This window comes from Etheostoma spectabile, chromosome 9 (genome assembly GCF_008692095.1).
Source record: "Etheostoma spectabile isolate EspeVRDwgs_2016 chromosome 9, UIUC_Espe_1.0, whole genome shotgun sequence".
In the NCBI taxonomy this organism is placed as follows: domain Eukaryota; kingdom Metazoa; phylum Chordata; class Actinopteri; order Perciformes; family Percidae; genus Etheostoma; species Etheostoma spectabile.
In genome coordinates this window covers 17,109,055-17,131,365 of record NC_045741.1, presented here as the reverse complement: position 1 = coordinate 17,131,365, position 22,311 = coordinate 17,109,055, and the positions used below count along the sequence as shown (strand labels likewise).

Here is a 22,311-nt window from a genome sequence, read left to right as displayed (position 1 = left end):
CTGGGGCCATAAGCCTGGATATGACTTTAACTTTTTCATAACTTTTGGTCTAAACTCAGACATAACAAACTATAGACAATTACAACACATCACAAAGAGGCAAGGGAGGCACAGACACACAGACAGACAGACGGACACACACACACACACACGCACATGCACACGCACACGCACACGCACACACACACACACTGAAGCTTAATAAGGATAAACTCCATATTTCCTTTATGAGACTAATTAAAAATTAAGAGGGGCCCCTTCTCAAAACTTTGAGACTGTTTGATGTTGAGGTAGCAGTCTCTCTTGAGTTTCTATGAGCCGCCTTGTGCCAGGACGTGGGTCTCTCTGTACTTCACTTGTAATTGTCCCCCAATTGAGTTGCATGCCAGCAGTAAAACCTTTTATGACTGGCCGTCAAACTGTTCTGAGATGGGATCTCAGTCACCAGCGTTTCACATTAAAAGGGATTCATTCATTTGTGGTACCTCTTTAAATTGATGGACCTATATTCTTCACCTGTCTTTATGAGTGTGTGTTTAGGGGAAGGGCGGTTAATTTTAGTTTTGAGGCCAAAATAGATCAGAGGCACCATTGCAGACTTAGTATAGTTGTTCCACCAGTGCTTTCTCTGTTTTTATTCTCTCTAAGATCTGGCAGTCCATCTGTCTCCTCCAACTGTTTATTTTTTCACTGGATGTCTAACTCTCTCCCTTCCATAAGATACCAATTTAAAACTTTGACCAATATTATTGGCACAATCACTTTCTCTCTCTTTCTCTCTGTCTCTTTCCCGCTCTCTCTCTCTCTCTCTCTTTGTCATATCTAAAAAATAAATTATTTATAAAGATTTAAAAAAATATTTAAAAAGCAGTGAAAAGGATTTGGCTCTTTCTTTGAAATTGTGGTTGTGTGGTCTGGCACTACCCACATGTACATCCTTGCTTTGGCAACCTGAACCTAAACGTTTTCCTCCATGAGTTGTAACCTAGATGCAAAAACCTGGTTAACTACTGCAATTTGCAGAATCTACAGAATCCGTTAAAGGAGCCTGGCAGGGGAGCAGAGCGGAGTTCATTTGTAATTTACTTTTAGGGGAGTCTGACTCAGGATCCAGATGCTGGAGGGAGGGAGTTCTTGTGTGTGTGTGTGTGTGTGAGTGTGTGTGTGTGTGTGTGTGTGTAAAGAGGTATGTGTGCAACTGTAAACCAGAGTGGTCTGCTGTAGGTTCTTTACATATCAACCATACAGGGAAACCCCTGCAAGAAACAGCTTTATAAGAAGTCAGGAATCCCAAGTCACTTGGAAGTTCTTCCATTCTCTCTGTATTTTTTAAGATATTAATATTTTCATGCTTTTTTCAGACAGTGGACAGGAGATAGCTGCACAAGACCAAGGATGGTCTATGTCTTACACCCTATCATCCACCAAGATGACCAATTCCTTTGTTTTTGTGGTGGTTTGGGGGGATTTTTCCTTTGTTTGATAATTAACACAGGGCATCAATGTTTTGTGCCGTACACTAGAATGCCAATTGACACTTCATCAAGGGAAGCTGGGAGGATAGTTTTTCGGTAAGGGACTCCAAGGAAATTGTATAACTATATCTGAAACTATATCTTAAAAAATGGTAGTAGTTGGTTTCTCCTTGATACATTGTTTGCTGGTAGGCTACTCAGTTTAGAAAGGGAGGTGGTGTAGAACTTGGATTAACCAAATCTAATACAATGAGTTTACAATCCAGTTTAGGTCTCATTGACAATTTGTTGATGACCCTTTCTCTTATGAGCTTTTCATTATGCATCACCTAAGAAAAGCAAACTCTTGACAAAGCAGACAACAGCAAAACAAGTAGGAAAAGATATCGCCCATGTGTAGAATTGCCTTACAGAGTAAAATATTCACCATTCGAAAAAGACGTGACACCTGTATTTGAAGCAATGGCTGTCATAGATTTAGAACAAATAATATAATGTTTTAGCAACAGTTATTAGTCCTCATCATGAGTTATGATTGTTCTTTACCAGGCTAGATAATTTTAAGATTCATGAGCAGGTTTCTTTGTTTTGGTTGGGCAGAACAGGAAATCAGTTTGAACACACCACATGATGAATTAAAGCCCCCCATTGTGTGAGTTCCTCTGCGTCATGATCTCAATAGTGTACACAAGTCACCATCTGCTAGACTATAAATATCCTATATATACTTGCTCTCAATTATAGGCCAGGACATGTCTATATACAGTAGGCCATACTGTATATATTCTACAAGCAGAGACTCTGCACACAGCATGTGATTTATTTCACTGGATCTTGGTTACTTGCAGTCATGATTTGCTCAGGGAAATAAAAACATGATTTATGTTTTTAGATAGATAGATGAATATATAGCTAGATAGATAGATAGATAGATAGATAGATAGATAGATAGATAGATAGATAGATAGATTACTATTGATCCCACAAGAACAAATATTACAAAAACAAATATTTAAAATACATACAAGTTGGGAAATAAATAGTACAACTACTTAACTGATATTGATAAAGATGTAAATAAACCTATTGTGCAAGTTGAACTTAATGCAGTTGTGATGTCTATGAGTCTTATCTAACACTCAGTGATGAAGTGTTGAAAAGTTTCTTTGCATGTGGTAGGAATGATTTCTTGTAGTGGTTAGGGTTAGTTAGTTAGCCAATAACGGAGCCAGCCTTCCTACTGTTATCCCCTTCTTGTAAACAGCAGTGCTGTTGATCTCCAGTTCAGCCTGTTGTTGACACTCAGGTATCTGCACTCCTCAACCATGTCCACAAACTGTGGTCTGCCTGTCAGGTAGTCAGGGATCCAGGAGACTGTGGACGCACCAACACCCATCACCTAGTAGCAGTGGTTGGATAGTGTTGAATGCACTGGAGAAATCAAAAAAACGTGATTCTCACAGTGTCGCCACCGCCATCCAGGTGCAAATGAGCTCGCTGCAGGAGATAGATGACAGCATCGTCCACTCCCAGACGAGGCTGGTAGGTAAACTGTTGAGGGTCCAGGGCATTAAGTGTCTGTGGGTGGGAGATGAAATGTGCTCTAGTGGTGTCAATAGGAAATATCTAGCATTTGGAGGTAGGTAGGTGAGAAAAAGGTACTTTTTAATACATACAGTAGCTCAAGTTGGAAATATTTTGTATAACCTATGAATCAGTGGCTTTCAGTTTAGATACTTTATGTTTGAAATCAGAACTTGGTTTCAGTACTGAAATGTACATAAAGCATACATTGGGAAGGATGGAATTTCTTAAAGTGTGGTTGTGCTCTGCTTTGTTAACATCATTCTTCTACATTCCCAGGAGTTTGTCGCCTTCCCACAAGCATTAAGTTTGTCATATAATCAGCCAGTAAAGCTACTGTGAAGTGTTTGGTGGATGGATGATCCACGCTAAGACCTTAAACAGCCACCAGGTGTTTACACTTGTCTTGCAGGAAACTAATTTGACTTTCCCAACATAAGATAGACTTTCTCTCAGGGGCAAACCCATAACAAATGGAGACAGACAGGCCTCCACAAGATTTCCTGCTCTTTGCGCGTTGCACATTGCCGCTGGTATTTCCAGTTCATGCGGTGTGGCCCACATCATGTGAGGCCTCTTTACCAAGATCGCTGCTATGATTTTATTCCAGCCTTGATTAGGCACATGTGACTAACTGCAAACTCCTGTTGGCAATGGGTGAACGGTCTTCAAGAGCACTGAATTGTAACAAGATTCAGACCCCCGGGTTCACGAGGCGAGACCAGTTCCTCGGGAATTTGATTCTTCTGGCCGAGTGGAACAAAGTTGGCCCAACTCACTTCATTTCTCATATTAACTGTTGTGTTAGCGTTGAAGAGAGATTTTTTCATTTTGCAGGCAGTATTCCGCAGCCACTACCTCACTGGAGAAAAATGTAAAACCCTCTTCACTTCCCTTGGAAAAACGAGCCAAGACAAGATGGTGAGGGAAAATGTTGGGGTCTTTTAAATGCAAGAGGGGGGAAATGGAAATATGATCATTTTCCTGACATGAAAAGCAGAGCACATCAAGGGGGGAGGGGGGGTTGGAAAAAGACACAATTATGATTTGTATTGTGATGGATGCCAACACAAATTGGGTAGCCATTTTTTCTCTCCCTGTTAAAAGCTGCTGCATGAAAAAAAGACCCATTTTACATTTACCACATCAAAGGACCATTCACATTCCTATCACACTTCACAGTGGAGTGTGTGTGTGTGTGTGTGTGTGTGTGTGTGGGGGGGGGGGGGGGGGGGGGGGGGGGGGAATTCGGAGAACTAAATGCAAGCAACCTTTTAAAACAATAAAATGGGGGTGGTGCATTTTCAGAAATCAAAGTGAGTAGAGGGGCTGTGATGCTACAGCACTCTTGTGTGGTCCCTGCTTCTCTCTCTCTCTCTCTCTCTCTCTCTCTCTCTCTCTCTCTCTCCCCTGGCTCTTCCTCCTTCTCTCACATTTTCTCTTCCCTCTTTTGTGGCTCTAAGCCTATGAGCTGGCGTGGGCACTTCCTTACTACACACCCAATGGGGCTTTAAAAAGGCAGGGCCGGAGGTCTTAGCAGTCACACACACTCTCCCTGTCTCTTTTGGTCTTGGTGTGCTACTTGGTGTGCCTCTCTAGCCTCCAGGTTGCTTGGATTAGAGATGCAGACGCCACATTGCAGGACCCCCAATCTCCTGCTCATCCTTCTGGGCCCCGTACTGTTGGCTGTGAGCCGGGCCGCTATGAAGAGCCAAGGTGAGGAGGCGACAGACTTATTATTGCTGCCTGTGGTTGGGGTATTAGTAGCACTTTGTGGGCAGGCAAATGGACGCGCAGAGGGACTCAAGCAGGTAACCTCAACCTGGGAACGGGTGAGTGCGTGAGAACAGACTGTGCTTGAGAACTTCAACTGCATTCATGAGCACAAACACAGGTGTGTAGGCGTAACAAAGAGTCTGTGAAAGTGTAGATGCACATAAGTGCGTAAGTATATTTTTGCCTGTGTCTACCTGTTTATGTAAAATGTGGGATGGGGTGTTTGCCTTTCCGTTGTTTTGATTTGTGGAAGGAGGGATGTTCTTGTTTGACCTCCTGCACAGTGACTCTCAGTAGGCATGAACGGATAGAAACCAAAGTGGCTGTTTTTGTCATTTTGACACCGCTTAAGAAAGTCTCCTCTCTTGTCTAACCCAAGGCAAAATATAATTTAAAGTGACAGAAAAAGACGGTGAGAGATGCATGAGTATGCACTCTCCCACAGACACAGTTGAACTCACTTGAAGCCTCTGTGTTCTGGAGCTTTACCATTCCACGCATGCAAACACCACACACCCACACATACACACTCAATGTGACACCTGATTCCAGTGGTGAAATGAAACTAATGACATTTACTCAAGTACTGCACTTAAGTACACTTTTGAGGTACTTGTACTTGAGGATCTTTCTGCATTGAGTACTTTTACTTTTAATACTTTAAGTACATTTCCCTAATGATACTTACATACATTGTCAATGCAGGACTTTTACTTATATTAGAGTACTTTTTACAGTGTGGTATTGGTACTTTTAATTAAGTAAAGGATCTGAACATTTCTTCCACCACTGCCTGATTCTCTACTTGCCAAACCCGTCTCATTCTCCATCTACTGTATGTGTTTGTTTCCACCAAGAAGTGCTGTATGAACTTGAGAGGGAACCAGCCTATTGGGATGCTCAGGCTAAGGCAACACTGGATGCTGCGCTGAAACTCCGCCCTCGGGAGCACCAAGCCAAGAACATCATCCTGTTCCTTGGCGATGGTAGGTCATGCTATCATTATGGAATATATTCCAGCAAACACTTAACACTGACTTGGTTGTGGTTGAAGTTGGAAAAGCTGCTACGTTCAGCCTCAATGACAAATACAGCTCAATATGCAATGCAAGTCAATGCTCAAGTGAGCCACTTACACTGTGTTTGCCATGCTCAGAATGGATTGAGGGAAAATGCTTGGTAGAGCAGGCATGTGTTTGAAAGGGCTGATGAGCAAGTGGTTGTAATAAAACTTTGGACATTCTTTAATCCTTCTATGATCAAGAAATGCGACTCTAAGAAATTGTTAATGTTGCAAAGCACTTATTGGCACAAACTGTGCCTATTTTGTTGTTAAAGTAGGACAACTTGTTGAACTTTGCATTGTATTTTTGTGTGAGTGCATTTTCTTGCTTTTCCTGTGTGTTTCCTGTTGACTTCTAGAATATTTGCTGTAAATCAGACCTACTGAGTCACGTTTCTGGGTGGTCGAGGCTGAGTTTTTTTTGAGCATCTCTCCAGAAATGCCCTGCCCAGAGCATGTTCTCAGTTTTATGACTGTGATGTTAAAGGGAGAGTTAAGTGCACCACTGGGACATGGGCTTTGTAAAGTATGGTTTTCAAAGTCAAGGGTGGAATCCAATAATGTACCACAGGAAGAGATAAAACAGGTCCCTTAATAGAAAATCTAAATACATATACTGAATGCTAATATATATTGACACAGCTGAATCTTTAGGTATTTTATATGATTTATGTTCTACCAATAGTGGTCTGAATACTTGCCTGGTAGAGTCAGTGTTGGTCTGTGTGAAGACGTGGTTATCCTAGACAACCAGTGCCTTAAATGCCCTGTTCATTTGTAATTTCAGTTGATGTTAATGGCCTTGATGTGCTTTCACTTAGTTTGTTAAGAGAATTATTGCATCATCTTTTCCCCTTCAATCTGACAGTTATGTAATTTTATCTTTTCAAACAATCGTATTTAAATATTTGTGGTCTGGATTTTTGAAACGGTCACTAACTGGACAGAGGGCAATAAATCTTTCCATAATGTGAACACATTAAGAATATAGATTTCAGATGTCCATATCAGTGACTTTACCTGTAATCGTTGTCTCTCAGGGATGGGTGTGTCCACGGTGTCAGCAGCTCGAATCCTGCGAGGTCAGATGGAGGGCGGATCAGGGGAGGAGACAATGCTGGCCATGGACACCTTCCCATATGTGGCCCTGTCAAAGGTGAAAGCACAACACTGTTAACTCTTAGCTCATTAGTCATTATTTAACAACAAATTAAGTTGTACTACAATACAATTTGTAATTTGAAGGTGGCAATAAGGTTATGTCATGTAACTTGCTTTTTTTAATAAACCATTTCTCAGAATAATGTTCATAATCAATGTATATATGCTAATTTTCTGCAATGTCCTGATCAGTATATGCATTCACTACATATGCTATTTATAGCTTTACACCTTAAATATACATTTGTTTTTAAACCAATTTTCTTCTCTACAGTTGATGCCTGGAAATATTATTTCTATCAAAAAAGGCATATTCATCGTTTAACAGTAAATACCTGTGTATTGTTCCTGTCCTGATTACAGTATAACATTTATTATAGCTTTGTGATCTCAAAGTAGTGATTTAGTATGTGCATGTGTTTTTCAAAATACGTTACAGCTAATGAATGGAAATAGGCCTAAGTGACATTTTTCAGTCTGTGACCCCTCTGTGAATTGCTTTGTCTCCCCACGCACACACACACACACACACACACACACACACACACACACACACACACACACACAAAAGAAGAAAGAGAAAGGTACTGTAATACACTCATTATTCAGTTTATTATTTATTGTTATTCAGGCATGTGTATGCATGTGTCTGTGGTTGCTTAGTAAATCAATACATTGTGACACATGGAGTGAATGTGTGTGTGTGTGAGTGTGTATGTCCATTTTTCACATGCTTTGGTCTTTACGGAAGTTTCATCTCGCCCCATACAATCCCGCTTCAAATTAAGTACTCCAACCTATGAGTGAAAATGATTTCAAAGGATTTTGCTATGAACAATACTTCAGCTGAAAATGCTGGTATTGGGATAGAAATATTAAAACAGCAAAATCATATAAAAGTAGTTTTCCTGCTTCATGGTCAAGTATAATCCCTCCATTATTGTGTGAGTGAGAATTAGTATTCAGCATCTTTGGCGTCTCTGTGTTGTAACCTAAAGAATAGAGATGGAAATTCTACTTGAAATATATGTTTATTTCCTGCCCTGGCCTTTAATGGTGTTGTGCTTTTACTTCACAGACATACAGTGTGGACAAGCAAGTAGCAGACAGTGCTAGCACAGCCACAGCCTACCACTGTGGGGTGAAGGCCAATGCTAAGACAGTGGGGCTTAGTGCCAACGCTGTAGCCTACGAGTGTAACACCACCTTTGGTAATGAAGTCTACTCAGTACTACGGCGTGCTAAAGCACAAGGTAAAGCCACTAACTAGTTTGGTAAAGTGTAGTTGATGTGTTGTGCATTGGAAAGGTCATCTGGTTTGAGTCACAATCCTATCTCAAGATATGCAATGACCATATCTGCCGTTGATTGAAATATGAGGAATAAAACAATAAAACCCTGCTACTTTAGCTGCTACTCCCCAGTTCAACGTTCACACTACGTATGTCTAAATAAGATATAATTTCACATTGGCCTGCATTCACTTTTGTTCTTTCAGTCATGTATTTCACATGCACAAGGTCCTGTATATCATTTGTGTGCAACTGCCTGTGTCCAGGCATGTTCATGATTCATGTCTGAGAGCTCATTAGTGTCCATTATTAGAAATATTATACTCACTATGTGACGCAACAAGATGTATGAGTTATGTTTGCTATGTGTAATTTGGCCCATCTATAGCCTTTATGCATCTTTGTGTCATTATGTCAACACGCTACATGGTAGAGTTATATATTTTCCATAAAGCAACACAGTTTTTATTATATTCACGTTTCTAGGAGCCAAGTATTCCAAGGGCAAGTTCATTAGGATTCATGATTTTTAATTGAATTATTAATAGTATAACACCACAAAATAAAGTCCATGTAAAGAGTAGTAATTTCAATATTTCATTTATTTATTGCTGCAGTAACAAGCTTTTCTAAAGAGCAATATGTTAAATGATGAACTTGAACCTCCATAACCCCCTACTTCTTCCACTGGGCTTCATTACGTAGCCAGGAAAGACTGTGGGACATTCGCTATACTTATTGAACTAAGTCTGTTATTATTTCTTTCTTTTAAAGCAGCTTTATGTCCAAGAACATTTTGAATAAGTAAACTTCTAATGTGTATAACTAACATCCCACTGTCATATGTTCAACAAAAAACTTTCACATTTTGTGTAATTGCCTAAACAGTGTTTTCCTCTGATTTCGGTGTGTCTATATGTTGTTCAGGTAAATCAGTTGGTGTAGTGACCACCACCCGTGTCCAGCATGCCTCCCCAGCCGCTGCTTATGCCCACTCTGTCAGCCGCAGTTGGTACAGTGACGCAGATCTTCCTTCCAGCGCCCGCCAACAGGGCTGCGTCGACATTGCAACCCAACTGGTCACCAATGTTGACATTGATGTATGTAGGAACAGTTCTGTTATGCACATTTTTTAAAAATGTAATGCATTTTCATTTTCCATCTTGATCATCAGGACTCACAGATTATTTTTGGTTTAAATTGTAACTACATAGTCAAATGAGGGTTTATAAGCAGCTCTGTGAAATCAACAGTGCTCTATTAGGTTAGAATAATTATTCAGTACCATGACCACCATAGGCCATCAAATATAATGATCCAATTCTGTCTGGGTTCCCTTTAAGGTTATTCTGGGTGGAGGGAGGATGTATATGACCCCAAAAGGCACCCCAGACCCCGAGTACCCTACCTCCAACTCTCGCAAGGGGGACCGCAAAGACAAGAGGAACCTCATTGACGTGTGGCTGAAGGCTAAACCAGTAGGATTAGTCAACATTGCTTTTGAATATTTCCATATATTTTAAGATATAAGTCACGGATGTCTTCTGGTTTGTTTTTCAGAACAAGAAGTCACACTATGTTTGGCACAGAAAGGAGTTTGATGAGCTTAATATTAAAGCAACTGACCGGCTCATGGGTGTGTATAGATATGTTAACTCAGGCAGAAAAGCAACAACAAGGCATATGCATGTGATGTACACATACACACACACACACACACAATGTGACCCTGAGGTGTTGAGATAAACGTCTTGTCTAAGAAGACACAACATAATTGTTACTGTCTTGCACAGTTATAATGCTTTCATGTATGTGTACTGTCTGTAATCTTTACTACATATAAAAGTGCTCTGACATGTTTCCCTAAAAACATGTAGCAATAATAATTCTTACTGTTTTTATTATTAGGATGCTTGGAGAATTTTCTTGATAAATGGAATGGCTTGTCTGAACATCTTGACTATCTAAGCAGAACCCCTTTTCAACTTTTCAAAATAAAAATAGTGTGTGTAGCAATTTTGATTGATTAATTAGTAAATGGCATTCGAGCAGCTTGGATTTTTGGTCTTCAGTCTTGTGTTTTCTCTCACTCTGTTCTTTAGCTCTGCCAGTTTAGATTTAGCTCAGCATTACCAGCCCTACAAGGCCAAAGGCTTCTTTCTTTTGATTCTACAGTGGCTTCAAAATATTGTTTTCTTTTTTGTGGTTCCAGGTCTGTTTGAGCCAAAGGACATGCGGTTTGAAGTTTTCCGGAACCGCACACGTGACCCCTCAATTGTGGAGATGACAGAGAAGGCCATACAAATCCTCAGCAAGAATCCCAAAGGATACTTCCTGTTTGTGGAAGATGAGTACTATATCAACAATCCTGTAATAGAAAATCATATTAAGCTTGCCGTTATAAGAATCATGAAGAATTATGTTCATGTTGGTCATTTGTACCTTGAGGGACTTTTACTGTATTGTCCGTTAAAATCTGATTGTATATGGCTTTCAATGTAAAACAGGTTATTCATTTAAATTCAAGGTTTTAAGATACTTTTGGGATAAATTCAAGGTAAAGACTGTGGCTACTGCTAAAATGAGTCTAGTTGATGTGCACTAGTCAAATGTTTTGAGCCAAGTCTAATTCACTTGTTTTGTGCTGGTCTGTTACGAGGGAGAATTGATCATGGTCACCATGATGGCATTGCCAGACTGGCACTGACAGAAGTTGTGATGTTCGACCAAGCCATTCAGCGTGCTGCACAGCTGACCAGGGAATCCGATACTCTAACTGTGGTCACTGCTGACCACTCCCATGTCTTCACATTTGGTGGTAACACACCACGAGGGAATCCAATCTTTGGTATGATTCAAAACACTTGAATTCAGTCCAGATTGAAATTGGCATGAGAGTCATCCTCAGACACATCCCATTTACAAAATAGATTTGTATTCAGATGCAAACCATATGTGCATAGCATATAATGACTAGAGTTTAGACATTCATACATGAAGGTTTTTACTCAATGTTTAAAATTGTGGTTGCGTCACTTGCAAGTTGAAAGCTTCAAATTTGCATTTGTCTCATAAAGTACATGTGAGTCTGTTTACTCGTTAAAACATGCTGTGACTGTATTATTTATTACTCACCCTCATTTTTTGTCATTTAGGTCTAGCACCAAAGAAAGCCGATGACAAAATGCCTTTCACCAGTATCCTGTACGCCAACGGCCCTGGTTATGTCCATATAAATGGAACCAGAGGGAACATCACAATGGTGGATTATTGTAAGCACAAACTAATGTCTTTCAGATGTGGCACTTGTATATACTGATGTGTATATAGACAGCGTGAACTGTTGTGGTTACGGCTGACCCATGTCTGGAAAGCAAAGATGAAATACGATGAAATTAAATTATGGCATTCACATTGGTTACTTTTTTTCTGTTATTTGTACAGGCCTTATTGTATACATGTAACTTTACAGTTATTTGTATTTCTTTGTGGAACACTGGACAGCAATGACCCAGTTCCTCCTCCTCCTCTTGTTCTGCACCATTCACTTCAATCATTGCATGAGTGTGTTCAGTATAGTTTGAGGTGGAAATTCCTCTTTCCAGGGATGAAATACCATCTAAAACCCCATATTTGTCTTTTTGAAAGGACTGGCGTCACTTTATGTTTTTGGAACCACTAGTTATGTCTCAAAAGTGCACAGTCAAACCATCTGGCACCTTTACAAACATGCAATGCAAGTGAGAGATTTATTTCTAATTATTTATTTATCCATCTGGAGAAATGTGAAGCACTTAAAATTCAGTATCTATATTATGATGGAGAACGTGAGGCCAAAACAGTATTGCAACATTTTTTAGAGAAAAGAGAATAGGGATGATTAGTCAAAGATAATAAGAATTCTAACAGCTTTTTTTTGCAAAAATCAATCCACAATGATGCAAAAGCCAAGTCACCAAATATAACACTCTGTTTACATCATAACTTTAATAACACTGTGGTATCCTACTTTTTTCCACTTTTGGATGTCAGTATTGTTAGTTTTTAGGGAGGAAAAGTTATGGAAACTGTCAGTACACTTACTTTTGCTCTTACACTGTACTAAAGTCAGACAGTAAATGCTATAATTTCATCAAAATGACTTAAATTACCTTATGGGTATAGAAGATGTTGTAATTGAATTTAATAAGGTAAATTACAGCAGATTACACCTTTTCATGGGCAACAGCTACAAAAACATATATGAGGCAAATGTAACCTTTAAGCTATCCAAAGGTGTTCTCGGGATTTGAATTACAAACAAAGGGAATCCAGTGCTGTGAGCAAATGCTGTCTCACTTAATAGACTACTTGTTTGCAAGTGACACAGTCACTGTGAAGAATTAAATTAATCTGGACGGAAATTGTGGTTAATTTATAATGGCATCTATAAAAGCATCTGTTTTGTATGAACAGTTGATGATCCAAGCAGAGAGTTGCCTAAAACAGTGGGTTACATTCTGCACTCTACTTGTTTTCTCTCCAGACGATGAGGAGTACATGCAGCAGGCTGCCGTCCCATTGGATTCTGAGACGCACGGCGGGGAGGATGTGGCCATCTATGCCAAAGGCCCAATGGCTCACCTGTTCCATGGGGTGAAAGAGCAGAACTACGTGGCACACGTCATGGCCTACGCTGCCTGCTTAGAGCCCTACACAAACTGCCCTCCTCACCCTCACAGTCATACCTCGAGCGGCAGTGTAAACACAACCTCAAGCCTCATATTTGGCCTGCTTAGCCTCCTCTGGTTACTCAAATGACCCCAAAACACACACACACACTTACACAAACATATTGTATGCATGCAGCAAAAGAGACACTTGATGCACTAAACATTCATAGAGTGCACGCACACAATCACTGTATGCACAGCACACAGGCTGGCAAATCAGAATGCAGGGATACACGTATCCAGTACTGTATATGTTAACAAAAATATGCTACATCCTGATCACACAATGTACATTCACACTATCTTGTAACTAGAGTGCATCCAAAATGCCATCATAAACATGCATGTAGTACCTCTCATTCAAATACAAACTAAAAAATAGGCATACATTGCAGGCTGGAACACAAACAAATATGCAAACATAAATTCACACGCAAGCAGCTCTTTCAGAAACACTACATGCAACTGTTGCCATTGTAGAGCCATCTATTTCAACGACTATTTCAGAACTTTTCTTGTATCATGACTACTAACTTGCACTAACTAAATCTTTTATTAGTTAGAAAGTTGTCCTCTTCTTGTTTTTCAAAGTTCAATACAAACTCTGTTAGCACTCTTGCTTAGCGGTATTAAACATTTGCAAGGAGCTGAAATTTACTATTTACACATCAATCTGAGGCTTTACCCAGAATAACTTGAAACAGGCAAGCAGGCCGAGGGATCACTGTTCAGCTTGTGGACATTTAGACAATACACACAGCTGTTGATGTACTGTACATGATCGTCGTTTTCCAGATTGTGACGGTAGCAGTAACCTGGACTGCAAGCCATCGTGCCGTGCCACGCTGCAAAACCAAAAGACCTTACAAGAAAATGCTGTACCTCTTTCAGGAGTGAAACACATGTAGCTTTATGTTTGTTCGTTTTCATCAAGTTTGTATCTTCACCTTATGGCTCCAAATAGTACTGTAATCTGTTTTCTGTCAGATCACTTGATTTGTAATCTATTTCGATTGTACGGTACATGAATGTATTTTGTAAGCAAATATTTTGTCAATGTATTTTTATACTGTGTTTTTGCAAATGTTACTTAAATAATGGTGAAAAACTTTTCTTGCTGAGTCCCAATTCATTTAATAACAGATATTTTAGGTAACACCTTATTTTTATGGGTCCCTTAGTTTTATAAAGATTTCCTAGAGCAACTGATATCTGGGACTTTTTCAGAAAAGGGTTTGCTGATTTTTATAAAAAGAAACATTTAAAAAAGAATGAAAAAGGCTTGGCACAATTTCAAAATGCGACTTTTTCTTTGAGCCCTGCCCATCTGTCAGTTATGTCTTGGATGTATAATATTCTCTAACTATATAGCTGGTTGGGGGGGGGTCAAATGTACATGTAAGGTCTCTGCTGCTGCATTTTGAGTTGGAAGTGTCCTACTGAATGTTTGGATAATCCTGCAAATCAGTGGCGTAGTCTAATGTTTGGTGGTGTAGTAGTTTGTAATATACTTTACTGTTTTTGGGGGGCAAGCATATCATAGTGGGGGGTCTGGGTGTCCTCCCTTAGGGGAGTTTTGCGCATTAACAATTTAATTTCCTGTATACACTTTTAGTGCCAATTACCAATCTACGGTGGAAATACCTTTATTTAGCCTATGTGAAGAAGACAACTGAAAATATATCAAAAATATAATGGAATGTATGTTGTTGTGTGTCATTCCTGGAGCTTTCTTAGTGGGTGTACTGCGTCTACCCACGTATCTCTGGGGATGGTAGCAGCTCAGTCAGTTGGGAGGCGGAAGGTCGCAGGTTCAAGTCCCCATACAGACCAAAGTATGGTGGTGGACTGGTAGCTGGAGAGGTGGCAGTTCACCTCCTGGGCACTGTCAAGATGTTTTTGAGCAAGGCACCAAACCCCCAATTGCTCGGGGCGCCTTTCCATGGGCAGCCCCCCCACTCTGACATCTCTCCATTAGTGCATGTATAGGTACTGAGCATGTGTGTGTAATTCAGGCCTGTGTGTAAAGTGTGTAATAACAACAGAGTGTAGTGGGACTAATAAAGTATAGATTATTATTATTATTATTATTATTATTATTATTATTATTAGTATTATTATTATCATCTCGTAGACTACACAACTGGTGCAAATAAAGCGTTACAGTAATCTAACCTGCTCGTGATAAAGGCATGAACCAGTTTCTGAGAGTCAGTATCCAAAATAATTGGCCAAGGTTTCTGACTTGCTCACTGTATTTCAGAGAAAGTGATGCTAGGTGTGAACACATTGTCTGTCTTTGACTTTTAGGACCAACTATGAGTATGTCAGCCTTGTCTGTATTCAGCTTCAAAACGTTTCTGTACATCCAGCAATTAATATCATGTCAGACAACACAAGGATCCACATGCCTAAACACCGGTCACATGCCACCTCTTCCACACAGCACATATTGGATACCTATTAAGGAAAATGGAGAAATGTGTTGACTTTGCTCTTGTCCTTTGTCTGTGTGTGTGCATGCGTGTATGTGTGTGTGTGTTGTAAATAACCTGTGGCTCACGTTGAAAGGCTCCTCTATGTGCCCTTTGCTCCTTGGCTGCAGCTATAAAAGGGACATCAGTGTGTTTCACTCCTGTATGTTTTTAATTTACATAAAGTCAATGCAATGGCTAGCCAAAATAAACTAATTTTCATGGTTTTATTGATTTTTATTTTGGTGCAGTGGACTTTGTCTGTTCTAGGTAAGGATCTGTTATATGTTACATATTGCTGCTGTTAGATAAAATTAGGTATCTACAGAAACTAAGAATGCTTACCTTCAGATGTCATGTTGGACTTACTTAACTGGATTTCAAGGACAACATGAAAAAATGCCTTAGTTACAGTACTCAACTTTCAGTTCAAGAAAGACAAATATTTCCCGTTAGAATAAAACATTGTTAATAGGCTGCCAGTGTCTTTTTTATTATCTTGATCAAAAAGGTGATTCTCCTCATGCTAAAGAAATACTATTCTCTATTACTCATTTGTTACAACCATTTTTCACGATCATCAATAAACAAGTTTTCATTCATTTTCCTGTCTTTTATGAATCATTTTATCTCATATTTTTTATGTAATTATTGGTACATGGATATGCATTTAAAATATAAAAAAAACATTTATTTAAGCCACAGCTGATTGTGGATGACCCTTATTTTGTCTTTTTCTTGTTTATAGAGGAAGAGCTCCATGCCAGCTACTGGAACAACAAGGCAAGACAGGCTCTTCACACTGCCCTGTATGTTCAGCCTAATATCCACAAAGCCAAGAACATCATCCTATTCCTGGGTGACGGTGAGTATACGAAGGGAGCTCTTCCCAGCATTTAAGATGTTTACCTGATTTGTGGAACATTTTCTCTTTAGATAATTGAGTTTGTTCAGGTGAGAAGAATACATTATAGCTTAAAAGTATGAGTCTCATCATTATTGTGGTGTAGCTCACCAAGGGAGAGAGAGAATGCAATGCAAACCAAATGCACAAATGTGACCCCCAAAAGCATGGGTTTTATGGGTAGAAAGAGGTGAATGTTGACATCTGATCACCAGCAATCATTACTGCTTGGAAAGTCAAGCATAACAAAATGAACTGAGGCTAAACCACAGTCAGTCAGTACATTATGTAACTATTTCCACGTGACGTTAACTGATCTAAACACCAGAAAAGGTAAACCACTGCAAATACTTCAAAACAATCCCATGCATAGCTAAGGTTTTAGAAACTGATTGTCTATTAAATTAGTTTCTCCCCTTAATACTAAAATCTCCAAACTGCTAGGATCGTTTATCAGAATATGCTGTGTGAATATAAACTGAACAATTATGCACAAAGATTGAGCAAAGTGAATGAAAAAAGAAAAAAATTGTAAATCCCATGTAAAGAAGCCAAAGAAGATAAGCTGAGATTTGAACATTTGAACATCAGCAATGACCCAGAGTCAAACACAAAGAAAAAAAAAAATCACTACTGTGCACTACCTTCTGGTAACGCCACCATCCAAGATCTGTATCTGGCAACTCCACTGCACATATTTAAAATTTATAGATCATTTATGGTTTTATGGTTACAGCTGCCTCCACCCCAAACCACATACCTGCTGAGAGCAGCACATTTAAGATTGTATCAGGGTTTTATGAATGTGTGGGATTGATCAGTAACATGTAATCACCCCATAAAGAACGTGTTTAGGAAATCACGTTCTTGGCGTTAATGACCAAGTGTAAATTATGGAAAGAAGAATGACATATTTAACCTGAAACTTTGGCAACTGACAGTAGTTTAACTAACCAATTTGCAGATTTATGTTAATTAAAATTCTAAATGGTCAGCTTAGTAAACATAATGACCTCCTGAGAAAACATAGACCAAGAGAAAAATAGGTCAATAGTTTTAGCAAATGTAATTAAGGTGCAGGAAGGAATTAAAATTAATGCTTCATCCAATCTGAACTTGTGTTTTGCGGTACTGAAATAAAGAGGGAAAAGTCCCAGAGATTTGAAAGCTCTGAAAAGTAATACTGGACAAGAAGCCACGACATGTTCATGAAATATGAAAAAAAAAGTATAATGAAGTTTGTAATAGATAAAGAAATGTGGAATAATTATCTGTCTGCAGTCACCGTTTGTATTGGTAAATAACTCAGATGTCTTTCACCGCCTTTTAAACTCTCATGTCAGCTGAGCCTTATGAGGTTCACGGAGCACAATGGCAGCCCTTTGTTGGCATGGAACATGTTATCTAACGCTCAGGTGTTTTTCCACCTGCTTCCAGGTATGGGGGTACCGACAGTGACAGCTGCCCGGATCCTCAAAGGCCAGTTGGCAGGACATTCTGGGGAGGAGACCAGTCTGGTTATGGATACCTTCCCTCACCTGGCACTGTCTAAGGTCCGCACACTTCTACCAACACATTCAAATGGCTACATAGGAATGTGTATTCAAACTGAATACACATTCTTATGTAGCGGAATAAGAATAAGATGCATGCACTTATGGTAAAAAAATTATGAAATACCCTCATGTACTGACTTTGTGTTATATAAGAATAATTATTATTGTACAGCAAGGACCGAGTTTCAAAAGCAACTAGCTCCCACAAAGTTCAGCAGCACTTTAAACTACATCATTCTTATAAAACTACTTACATAAGGAATTACAAGTGTCATCCGCTTTTTTAAATCTTATATAATGGTTAATGGCACAGAGTCAAGTTTAAGCAAGTAAAATACTGTAACTTTAGTTCAGGTATGCCCCACTGACAAAAAAAACAAACAAGACTGGAACCTGCTATCCCAACCATTTCAAATGGCAGGTGTTTTAATACCCAGACAACAACTAAATTGAATTTATTATTATTATCCATAAACCCATGAAAGTATTGCTTGTATGAGTTGAGGGTATGTGTGTATGTTTTTCTATGTTGTATGTGAGCCACTAACCAAAGACAATTTTATATCATTATGTGATAGACAATACAGCTTTTTGAATCTTGAATCACGACCATACTCTCAGTGTAAATAACTGTGGATAAGAACACCTTCTAAATGTCTGAACTGATAAATGCTCATGTTAATGTGTGTGGATATATTTGGCACCTGCAGACGTACAATGTGGACCAGCAGATGCCAGACAGCGCTGGCACAGCCACAGCTTACACATGTGGTGTGAAGGCCAACTACGGCACTCTGGGTGTCACTGCTGCCACCCCGAGGTACAACTGTCGTGCTTCCTTCGGGAATGAAGTCACATCCGTTCTGCATCGTGCCAAGAAAGCAGGTAAGTTCTATTTCACACAGATTTTCTTTATACTGGTTTTCATTTAAACTTGGCTTTATAGGCTGTCTTCTTTGACACGGTTTAGATGAGTCCTTGTTGATGTTTTATTCACTGCACATGTTATTTATATTTAAGGCCGCTGTTGCTAACCGTTCCTTAATGTCTCATAAGTATGTAAAATATATACATGCCAATAAAAGGGCTGCAGTATAAAAATCACCACATAAGACCACAGTTGCAATGTGTGTTTCAGGAAAGTCTGTTGGAATTGTCACTACAACTAGAGTGCAGCATGCCTCTCCTGGTGCAAACTACGCTCACTCTGCAGATCGTGGCTGGTATTCTGACTCCGACCTCACCCCTGAGGCGATCCAAAATGGCTGCCGTGACATTGCTTACCAGCTAGTTCAAAACACAGAGATAAATGTAAGTATTGTATTTCTTGGTTTTCTATAACCTGGACGACAGAGAATATCCACTGGCATATTATAAAGTCAACCCAATCATTTTTAGGAAGCCATATTATGTCAGAAATCTGATCATTATCAAACAACCAGATTTGATAATTTCCGTGCAATACACGGTGCCTAAATTAGCATCTCAAACAATGGTTGTTTGGAGAACATTATGCAGAGTAAACCAAAGGGGAAGCAAAAAGGCTTAGTAGGGACATCACTTTGGAATAGAGAATCTGATAAAAGCTTAAATTATATCTTATTTATACATATCTATATGTTGCTTGATCCAGGTTATTCTTGGTGGAGGTCGCCGATACATGTTTCCGAAAACCGTGATGGACCCAGAGTATCCAACTCATAAAGGAGACAGAAATGATGGACAAAATCTGGTTGAAGCGTGGAAGAAGAACAAAACGGTAAATGGTCCCTCCAACTGCAACACATTTTTCAAATGAGCTATTAATAAAAGTTAAAAATTTCCAATCAATTTGTTTTGTTTATTATTGTTTGTTTGGTTTTTATTCTTTACCTACAGAATGTTAAATATGTTTGGAACAAAGCTGAGTTTGACGCTGTAAATCCTGCAAATACAGACTTCCTGATGGGTAAGGAGAACGGTTTATATCACAATTTCATCAATCACCACTTAAGGCACTCTCTTTTACAACCTTAATATAATTTAAAATTAAGAGCCATTATGCAAGTTGTTGCTGTTTTGCAGAAACATTCAAACTGTGAAAATCCAATGCATTTAGTGTATTAAGACTGCCAGCTCTATTAAACAAAATGGTAATATGTTTCCTTAAAAACTGAGGCCTGCTGATTCTCCCTTTAGGTCTCTTTGAGCCCAAGGACTGCCGCTACGAGTTGGATCGTGATCCGTCCATGGACCCTTCCCTTACGGAGATGATGGAGAAAGCAATTAAGATTCTCAGCAAGAACCCAAATGGATTTTACCTCTTTGTGGAAGATATGTGTTATTGTTTTCTGTACATATTTCACAACAAACAACCACTTAATCCCGAAACTGTCAGTGTAACTGTCACTTTCACACTACAAATTACCTTAAATTCTGTATAACTAAAATGGGTAATATTATGGGTAATAATAAGCTGATGCTTATTTGTCAATTACTTTCTTTTGGGCTTTAAGAGGGAGAATTGACCATGGTCACCACGCAGGGAATGCCAAAAGAGCTCTCTATGAGGCTGTTGAGTTTGACCGGGCGGTTGGGAGAGCAGCTGAACTCACCAGTGAGCTGGATACCTTGTCTGTGGTGACTGCTGACCACTCCCATGTCTTTGCCTTTGGAGGACATTCTGGCAGAGGAAACTCTGTTTTAGGTACGTTAAAATGCACTCAAGAGCTGAGTTTTTATAATTAAAAGAGAATATCATCTGATGTTCCAAGTTTGAACAAACCTGTAGATACCAATTTGTTTTGTGATTCACAGGAGTGTCTCGCTCACTAGCTGACGACAAGAAGCATTTCACCACCACTGTGTATGGAAATGGACCAGGATACCGGAATGGAACTCGCCCAGATATGAATGAGACTATTTCATGTAAGTATACATTGATAATCTTTCTATGGAAGAGTAATTTAGTAGCTCCATCTTGTGGTGTAATGGCATACCTACTGCAGAGGCAAGAAGAACTGAATTTAGGAGATTTTTGTGACAAGAATGTCACAATGAAGACAATACACCACCACCTTCCTAATCACACTTAAAAAAATGTGCTATTACTTTAAGCAAATATGGGTTCTTTATAAAGGACAGCAATTTACACAGGTAACACCTTTATCAATTACATCTATATAAAATATTGAAAAAGAACTCTTTTATCACTGTTACATTATAAACATAACATGTATTACTCTAAAATATTATCATCATATAATCATTCATTAAGCAGAGTCAGATAATCTGTCCATTTGGACATTTGGTGCAATATACTTTAATTTACTGTAATGTACAGTCTAGCTTGTGTTATGATGACTGATTGTTTCCTACATAATGCAATTATACAATAGCTCTACAGTATCTCTACTACAACAACAAAGTCCATTAGCAGCATTAGCAGCACCTGTGAGTTTATAATCTGACAGCGAAAACGCGAAAGCCGGGGTATATCCTGTATGTCCCTTACCGGCTAACATGTTTCAAGATGGCGCATGACTATGGAGAGTCTACCCCAGTTCATGCAAGCGCAAATGTAAAAATTCAAGCCAATAGGAATACTTAAAATTGATGTTGGTGGTCCATATACATTAAAAAGGACAAGTTTGTAAAATGCAATACAGATTTTGATAATGGACAACTACAAAAGTTACACACTGTACCTTTTAATATAGCTACTATAATGCTCCTTTGTTCCATTGTTCCTCAGCGGACAATGATTACCTTCAGCAGGCTCCTGTCCCTCTTGATTCAGAAACCCACGGCATTGAAGATGTAGCCATCTTTGCAAAAGGTCCCATGTCGCACCTTTTCCACGGGGTCCAGGAGCAGAACTACATTGCCCATGTCTTGGCTTATGCTGCCTGCTTGGAGCCCTACGAGGATTGCAAACTGCCCAACCACGCTGGATCTTTCCACCCCAGCCTGCTGTTCCTCCTGATGAGCCTCCTACTCCACATCCTCTGCCCTGTCTGAGGTGACAGCCTTTGGAATGGTTGTCTTGACCTTCGAATAACTGTGTTATCTGAGATTTTTGTTAATAAAGAAATTTAATCTTTACACTGAATTTTCTGTGCATAATTTAAGAGAGTGTCTACAATGCAATATGTGTTCAACTATGACGATGTAGGCTACATCTATAATAAAAATTTCTGAAATGAGGCATTGAAACTATTTTAGTGAAGTTGGACTATTAACAAAAGGCCACACATCCTTTATTTAAACATTAGATAGCAAAAGGTGAATCTTAAGTAGGCATACCACACTGAATAGTGTCGATTAAAACCAGTC

At 39.2% G+C, this 22,311-nt stretch overlaps 2 protein-coding genes across 3 annotated transcripts; both read left to right on the top strand.

The window, feature by feature from the left end:
• Window positions 1-4,337: 4,337 nt before the first annotated feature.
• alpi.1 (alkaline phosphatase, intestinal, tandem duplicate 1) lies at window positions 4,338-14,396 on the top strand. 2 transcript variants are annotated; one of them, XM_032525745.1, is made up of 11 exons: window positions 4,338-4,775; window positions 5,696-5,821; window positions 6,939-7,054; window positions 8,138-8,312; window positions 9,279-9,451; window positions 9,695-9,829; window positions 9,912-9,987; window positions 10,564-10,698; window positions 11,008-11,199; window positions 11,507-11,623; window positions 12,877-13,151. In XM_032525745.1, exons 1-11 carry the CDS (start codon window positions 4,682-4,684, stop codon window positions 13,149-13,151), a joined length of 1,614 nt encoding a protein of 537 aa, XP_032381636.1. In that variant the 5' UTR covers window positions 4,338-4,681. The 2 variants fall into 2 exon arrangements, with proteins under 2 accessions (XP_032381636.1, XP_032381634.1); XM_032525743.1 differs by having other exon boundaries at window positions 4,339-4,775; window positions 5,693-5,821; window positions 12,877-14,396.
• A 1,301-nt stretch (window positions 14,397-15,697) lies between these two features.
• On the top strand, window positions 15,698-22,087 carry alpi.2 (alkaline phosphatase, intestinal, tandem duplicate 2). The gene is made up of 11 exons (XM_032525747.1): window positions 15,698-15,807; window positions 16,286-16,402; window positions 17,879-17,994; window positions 18,708-18,882; window positions 19,136-19,308; window positions 19,631-19,756; window positions 19,876-19,945; window positions 20,176-20,310; window positions 20,492-20,683; window positions 20,794-20,904; window positions 21,731-22,087. Exons 1-11 carry the CDS (start codon window positions 15,732-15,734, stop codon window positions 21,994-21,996), a joined length of 1,557 nt encoding a protein of 518 aa, XP_032381638.1. The 5' UTR covers window positions 15,698-15,731; the 3' UTR covers window positions 21,997-22,087.
• Window positions 22,088-22,311: the final 224 nt, after the last annotated feature.